Raw genomic sequence first — 8,237 nt, 5'->3', positions numbered from 1 at the left:
GGCCGCCAGCCGCGCCGCTGCGTAGGGTGAGTGGTGGCTTCAGCAGGGGAAGCGCTGCCGGCCTTTGTCGGGGCGCGATCGCCCTCCTCCGGGGCCGCGGCCGCCGGCTCCTCCACGCCCGCCTCGCCCGGCTGTGCCCTGCGGCGGGAGGGGGGCGCTTAACGAGCCTCACTTGTGCCCCGCATGGCGGTCAGCTGGGCCTTGGGGCCGGGGGCGCCCCGCGGCGCGGGCGGCAGCTGATCGCGTTTAACCGGGAGGGAGCGAGGAAGGGGCGAGGGTGGTGCTGCCCGTCCCGTCCCGCCCCGCTCGCGCTCAGCGAGCGCCGCTTCCTCCGCTTTGCCCAGGCCCCGGCTGCCGCGCCGCCCCGCCGATGGAGCTGGAGGCGCAGTGGTGGACAGGACAACTGGCTGCCGACATCCACCAAGCGCTTCGCTACAAGGTAGCCCGTCGCGGCGGCGGTGGTTGGTCTGCGGGGGGCGGCGGGGAGCCTGGGGGGGCGGCGGCGGGTGGAGGGCGCTCCCGGCCCCGCGCCGCGGGGCAAGCGGAGGGCTGGCGGCCTCGGCGCCTTTGTGAGGGCTCAACAATCGGAGCCGGCTCTCCGGAGAGGAGCCAGCGCGGCGGCTTGAAGCGGGGTGGAAAGCGCCTGTGAGGCGGCCGCCGCTCGGCGGGCTCGGCCCGCCGGGGTTTTGGTGGAGTTGGCTTTTCTAAACCTTGGAAAACACGGTGTCTTCCCCTCAGTTCATGCTCAGACTGTCCGCAGTCTTGACACTTTATCTGACTGACCGGACTGTTCTCGCTCTGCACTTTAAAAAAGCAAAGGGGTCACGGTGCGCTTGGTTCTTCGGTTTGGATGTGTAAGTGGGTCCAAGTTTAAACTCTGCAGAAAGCATTATGATGCTATTGTAACAAAAAAAAAAAACAACACAAAAAAACCACCAACCAAACACTAGGTGCACTAAGAATAGTAGAGGGTTTAGGCAATACTGCTTTGAAGTTGCTTCGACTGACTCAAAGTTGCTCTTCGGGGCTACTTTCATAATAAAGCACACCTTATGCTCAGACTTGAAAATTAGTTTACAGTGACTGAACCTGCTAAAAATGTGCTTTTGCTGCCTGATAGTGCTTGATGAGTGGATTATCCTTCTTGAAGGTGTGACTGCTAAAGCAACTTTTTTGTTCGCAGGGGTGGGGGGGAACATAAGGACAGGATAATATATTTGCTACCAAAGTTCCCATTACTAAAACTAAGTTAGTCTTGTGAAAGGTGAATTCTAAAGCTTAGTAGGTATGGGTGGGTTTTTTATTGGTTTGTTTGGTTTCTTTTTTCACTTCAATAGCATGTTTCAGAACTTTGAATTGACCATAAAACTTTGAAAATTTTGGGCGACTCCATTCCAACTTGATGTCATCAGATTGTCCTTCTGGAAGTTTAATTGTACTCAAAATCCTACTTAATCTGGGCTGCACAGTCTAACTCATAAATTTATTCATGGTAACAGAAGATAGCACTGCTGTTCTGCTGTATACAAGAGGAGATACCAGCTACTAGGCAGGAGCCTCAGGAACGTTCTTTCTACCAGTCCAAATTATCTATTCAAAATAGATCGTGCCATAGATTTTTTTTCTCATCTGTGGTGTTGGTAGGACTTTTGTTATGTGGGGTCACCCCCCCAAATCTGAGACCATGTGAAGTTTCTGGATGCTTAACTAAATGCCTGAGAGCACACTGTAATCAGTGTCAGTGCAACATCAATCAGATCAGATTAAGTCAGGGTTTAAACGTGCATGCAGCAAACATTGACACATGCGCACCCCATTCCTCTTCCTAATGTTGCTACCTTCAGCTAGCTGTTAGTGCCCTTCTCCTGGAGGGACCTGCAGGAGAACTGGCAGCATTGGAACATGCAAACACTTCAGTACAAAGTCTGATTGCTCAGATCGAGCTGTAGGAGGAGGGGGTTGAGTTAAGCTATTGGACTTTGCATTGAAGCAGCTGAGGAGTACTCGCGTACCCTTGCTGTTTCCCTGCTGGGAGGTACAGCCTTTGCAGTAGAGGTAATACAACAGAAGTGGTAAAAGCTAAAGTCACTCTAGCCAATTGCCCAATGAAAATATGTTAAATTTTAAATTATTATCCTAATGCAGAACCAAATTATTTCTTAGTTCTTCTGTAATACAACAAATAGATTTTGTTCTGTGAAAAGGGATGCTGAAATGATGGGAACAGAAGGAAGAGGGGAGAAATCCTTTGAAAATTCCATGATAAATTTGAGAATATCAGCTATATTAATCTGATACCAATTCAAACTAAATGATGGTTTTAATAAAATTACATGCTGCTGTCCATCTAGGAGCTGAAGCTGCCCTCCTACAAAGGTCAATCTCCCCAGTTACATCTGAGAAGATACTTTGCAGATCTGATAGCCATTGTGAGCAATCGGTTCAGACTCTGTCCTGCTGCACGACATCTAGCTGTCTATCTGTTGGACCTCTTTATGGATCGTTATGACATATCTATACAGCAGCTGCATGTGGTTGCTCTTTCCTGTTTACTTTTAGCAAGTAAGTATGTAGCACCAAACTTTAATTAGAGCAATATAGGTTCTACTGCCAAATACAAGGCGTGTCTTGATGGGATATAGCAGGCAGGGGAAACACAGTGGTTATAATGACAGGCAGATTTGTGTATATCAATTTGGCCCAATTGGTGGAGCCTGTCCTTAGACTCTTGTTTTGACTTCTGTGGCACCTGATGGAATTGAGGAGAGAAAAAACATTAAAACCCAATGTTTATGCTTGGAAACAAATTGTTCTAAGGTGAAGTTTCAGACCTGCATTGTAGGAATAGAAAGACTGTCTTTCTGAGGACATCTCAAAATAGGCAGATCCAGTGCTGGAAATGAGAAATTTGCGTACCAGTGATAAAGGAAGAAATTAAATAAACCATATGTAGACTCCACTGCACCTTGCTGATGGTGCTGTGTGGTTCTGGAATACTTCAGATTTCATAAACTGCGATGTTCTTTAAGCAAGCTAAGGCTAACATACAGCCTGTATTGTCATATATAAAATGTAATACTGGTGAAGTACATTGGTGAATGGACAGTACTCTCAAGACAGAATTAATTACAAACACTCCTATGAACAGTGCTGCTTATATTGACCTCGGCTAGATTCTTGCGGTGTGTATCCATCTTTTGACATTTGTGGACCCCTTTTAGATGTCCTCAAAGAGATATGGGTGTAGTTTGCTGGGATACCTGCTGGCACTTGTTCATAAACCAATAGATTCAGAGAAGCAGGTCCTGGCAGCAGAACTAACTGTTGGTTCAGTTTCTGCTGATCTGTTTCTCTGAATCTATTTTCACTTTCTCAAATAAGATACATAGCACTGTGGCTCTAGGCCTGCTTCGCTAGAAAACCAGAGCACTGAGGTGTTGGCTATTTTTGGTATACTGCTTGCTTTCATTGCATCCCCTGTCTCCACCAATACAGCGATCAGCAGAACAATTAAACAAGAAAAGGGTTATTTCAGATTCTTCTGGAGGTAAACTTTGACTGGATGCCACCAGCCAGCCATCTTCCCTTGGCAAAGGACGAGCTGCTGAGTATGAAAACCTTGCCTCAGAAACCAGCATAATCCATTTAGGAAAATGGATTGGCTTTGAACTAATGCCAGATTTTCAAATGAAATTCATGTTCTGAAGAGAATTACGATTTTTTTTTTTTTTTTTTTTTAAATCACCTCTGCCATCTTTCATAACAAGCTGCAAGTAGAGCTCTGGAAGCTTGGAGTACTCACTCTTCTGAGAAGCAGTGTATGAATTGGTTCAGAAAGCACAAACCAGAATGCTATTTTAAACTTTTGCCCTGTGTGGCTTAAACAAGCAGTTTAATCAGCAGTGCAATAAGTCGGACAAGTCACACTGTGATATATCCAGTAAGGTTATAGAAGTAGTAAGAGAAATTATGATGTGACTCCTGAAGCTTTTAATTCTGTACTTACTAGAGTATGGGAAACAAACTATCAGACTGGGACTGGTGTTGGATTAAGTCCTGTATAAGTACCTCCACTGTTGGGGGCGGGGGCAAACGATCAGTATGTTCAGTCCTGCAAAACTCTCTAAAAATGTGCATTTACAACATATTGTGTAGTACTGAATAGAGAGTTGTAAGATGGAAAGAATTTGCAATGAAATTGAAATAGCACAGCCATATGGCAAACTGTATGGAAATGTGACACTTGTTTCTCTTATTAATGGGTTTTCTACATACACAATTTTGCTTTAGGCTAAAAACATACAGGCCTGACAAGCTGAAGTCCAAGGAAAGCTGAAGCTACCAGCAGTATTAAAGTTGTAACAGTATATATGGCAGTGTGGGTTTTCAGATACAAATTGCTGAAATCCACTTGTTTGAAATGCTGGAGCATCTTGTCAGCTATCAAATACACAAATGTACCTACCATAATAGGCATTAAAAGCAGCCACGTTGGCTAGAGCTCTAGCTATACTCTAATGAGTTTTAGAAACAAAAAGGGTATGTGGGGGTGGGAGGGTGATTAAAGCCAAACGCTGTGGTGTTGTGTATGCCAAGTCACATCACAGTGGTATTTCATTGATGATGGGGGCACGTTATACAATAATTTGGTGACAAAAACTTGCGTCTGCAGTGCCAACGATGTCCTAATACAGCTTACTTCTGCTCTTGGCAACTGCCTTCTGTGTGACGGGGTGGGAAAACCAACAGGAACATGGCACTGCACAGTACCCTACATGGTGTTTGACATTATATGCTGAAATTTAGCCCTTTATAGTACATACCCCTTTTTGTCTCTGAAATCTTCCATTTGAGCTTTGCATCTGTAGGTAAGTCTCAAGCTTTTTTGACATAATAGAACTGAAATATGACCAATGCAGAAGTTAGATACAATCTTTTATAGTTCGCTTGTGCTGAACGTTTTTTTTTCCCTCCTCTTTCTGTTCACCTGAAGGTAAATTTGAAGAAAAGGAAGACAGTGTTCCCAAACTTGAACAGTTGAACAGCTTGGGTTGTATGACTAACATGAATTTGGTACTAACAAAACAGAATTTGCTTCATATGGAGTTGTTGTTGCTAGAAACATTTCAGTGGAATTTGTGCCTCCCAACTGCTGCTCATTTCATCGACTATTATCTTTCTATTGCTGTCCATGAGACTGATCTTCATGATGGCTGGCCAATGGTTTGCTTAGAGAAGACTAAGTTATATATGGCAAAATATGCTGATTACTTTCTGGAAGTATCACTGCAAGGTGAGTTACATATTTCAGGTAATGATTCCTTTGTTGTCTTGACAAACAATGTCCAACTTAAATGAATCTTTTTCTTATTCCTTTTTTCTAGATCATGCATTTTTAAATTATGCCCCTTCTTTAGTTGCTACTGCTTGTGTAGCTTCTTCGAGGATTATTTTGCGTCTCTCACCAACATGGCCTACCCGACTGCATCACCTTACTGCATACTCCTGGGATTTCCTAGTGCCGTGTATTGAGCGACTATTAATGTAAGTTAACAGCAGCAGCTTTTTTTAAGCCCATTTCCGCATCTGTTGGTATGCTTAGTTGCTGTTAGCACTAAAAGTAAATTTATTTTTGAATTTCAATTTTTCTATTCTAAAAATACTTAGGTACTAGCTAGTATCATTAGGTAATAAGGTTTTCTTTTTTGGAAAGAACAAAACAGTTATCAGATCTAACCTCTTTCCTGTTCTTTCAACAAACAAACCTCAGGCTTGCATTTCCACTGAACATCTTTGGGCATCCTTTGTGAATCTGTTAAATAACTTATTCCCAATCTCTGTAGTCTCCTCAGAGAGGAAAAAGATACTGAAGGCTCTATGCCTTGGAAGTTCAAAGGATGCTCCAAACAGGTTATGAATCAAACATACAGACTGTTTGAGTGGCCAGCTTTGGGGGGAGGAAATGACCAGGAGGTTGTATCCATTTTTGCTGTATCCATTTTTCACTGCAGTAGAGAAATACAGCTGACATGAGATAAAAATGCCAACGAATGCCAAGTGAACCTTACTGGGAAGGGATGTTACACAATCGGTTCTTTCATTCTAAACCTTACGATCAAAACCTATGCCTACCATAATTGCTTTCCTCCTACAAAAGTTTGCTGTTGCCCAGATCTAATTATAGTTGTTGTCTGTAGAAGCACAGAAACAGCTGTACCTGGAAGAATCATGTCTTCCTTATAAGTGTGACATTATCACCCCTGATGGCCTCTTTTGGCTTCGCTAGTATGTGTCATGAAAGGGATAGTACCTAAAGTATGCAAGTGCTATTGCAGAAGTGTTTTCAATATTGCTCTGGAACACTCGGGGTAGGGGCAAAGCCTTTCAGTCATCTTTGCAGTGCACCATAAAAAGTTAGCAATCTTTTAGGAAAGACTAGTGAGGGGTTGAACTCCAACTGTCTTCAAGAGATCTGCCCTGTATAGGCAGTACCAGAAAACTTACATGATTTTAGGCCTGACTGAAGCATATAGGTGGCACCTGCTTAACCTCAGCATAAGAGCAAGAGTATGTCTAAATACATTTGAGACAGGTATAAATCAAAGGCAATTCAGGTGAACTGAGCTGTCTAACTTAAGTACTAGGTGGGCTAGAAAAAAGGTGAGAGGAAGAAAAAAAAAAATGCATTTCCACTCCTCAAAGCAGGTTTCAATATAAATATATATACACATGATCTTTTAAGTACTGCAATGCAGATCTTTAAAAGCCCTCCGATACCATGTTTTTAAAAACCATACACTCTATTACCCAATTTAAATGAGGCAGAAGCAGCAAGGAAGTTTTAATTTCAGGTTCTAGTAATGTGGCACTTTATTGCAGTAGACTAGTAGACCTTATTGCACTGGTAATTTTAGATACTGCTGTATTATTTGTATTGTACTTGGCTTTTATCTGCATTTCATATTCCTATGAAGTGAAATGCTGAAAAGAAACTGTATCCTAAAGAAAAAATTTAAAACCTCAGATGATTTTGAACAGTAGGCTAAAATTATTTTCTCTTTTTTTAAAAGCTTTGGAAGCTTTCAGATAATTGCACCATTTGTTAAAGTGCTCTTAAAAGTTAACCCAAAAGAGTTTAAATTATTTTGATACCTATTTTTATGTATTCTATCTTCTCAATTTGTTTTAGTGCGCATGATAATGATGTGAAGGAAGCAAACAAACAAAAAGGACAACATGCTCAGTCTGCTCAACATACTGTATTTCAGACCCCAGCTTCAACTCCCCAGCAGGCTAATGCTCAACAGCACATACCACACTATCTCCAAGCTCATCAGTCTTCATTACAGTATCACCATCAGACATCACAGCAGCAAAACTGTCAGCAGATATTATCATCTAATCATACAGCATCTTACCCACTTCAGACTTGCCCTGCTGCCTTACAGTCTAGCGTTCAGGCTCGAGGCCATGTACAGACTGGTGCTGCAATGTCACTGGCTGTTCCGCTAGAAGTGAAGCCATGCATAAGTGTCTCCTACAACCGGAGTTACCAAGTGAATGGACGATATTCCTGTATTACTCCCTGCTTTGAGAGGTGATAAGTATAAAATGGTTTTGTGCTTGTTTGTTTGGGGTGGGAAGTTGTGTTGAGGGGAACTGTTTTGGTTTTTTGTTAAACCTCAAATAAGTTTGAGGGCAACAAATTGAATAAAAAAAGTGTCTCTCCAGAAAAAAGCAACTGGATTGGCAACTAGTACCATAGCTCAAATACAGACTGCAAGAAATAAGCATACAGAACACCCTGTAAAAAGAATGTGTATACCTGGGGATAGTAAGTTCTTACTCTGACACTCGGAATACTCTGTGCTTCTAATGCACATCTTTGAAATACTAGTCAAAAGAAAAATAGCTGTGGACTAACTACAGACTTACCTTTTAATGAAGGAGATATGCAGTATTATTTTGAAAACATTTATGTAATACCACCATACAGTATTAACACTAACTTTAAATTTACTGAAACTTAAGAATCCATTGAATGCCAGACTTCTCCAGATACATGGGGACCACAGGAAGAAACAAATCTCATCTGGCTAACTCCATACTCTTGCCCCTTTTTCAGCACTTGTGTTGGGTATTTGCTTTAGGCTAAGGCATTTGAGTTAACTGGTATTTTGGCTAGTTTTTAAGTTTTATACCTCACAGGCTAGACACTATGATTTTGCTTCTTTTTT

The 8,237-nt window shown here is 42.4% G+C and overlaps 1 protein-coding gene across 2 annotated transcripts; it reads left to right on the top strand.

Annotated features, from left to right (window-relative positions):
• Window positions 1–370: 370 nt before the first annotated feature.
• CCNJ (cyclin J) lies at window positions 371–7,833 on the top strand. Of its 2 annotated transcripts, none has more exons than XM_059821128.1 (5): window positions 371–439; window positions 2,352–2,562; window positions 4,994–5,293; window positions 5,418–5,544; window positions 7,190–7,833. In XM_059821128.1, the coding sequence occupies exons 1-5, from the start codon at window positions 371–373 to the stop codon at window positions 7,599–7,601; spliced, it is 1,119 nt and encodes a 372-aa protein (XP_059677111.1). In that variant the 3' UTR covers window positions 7,602–7,833. The 2 variants fall into 2 exon arrangements, with proteins under 2 accessions (XP_059677111.1, XP_059677110.1); XM_059821127.1 differs by having other exon boundaries at window positions 5,385–5,544.
• Window positions 7,834–8,237: the final 404 nt, after the last annotated feature.

The sequence above is a fragment of the Gavia stellata genome, chromosome 9 (assembly GCF_030936135.1).
Source record: "Gavia stellata isolate bGavSte3 chromosome 9, bGavSte3.hap2, whole genome shotgun sequence".
NCBI lineage: Eukaryota > Metazoa > Chordata > Aves > Gaviiformes > Gaviidae > Gavia > Gavia stellata.
This window is presented reverse-complemented; position numbering and strand designations above follow the sequence as displayed.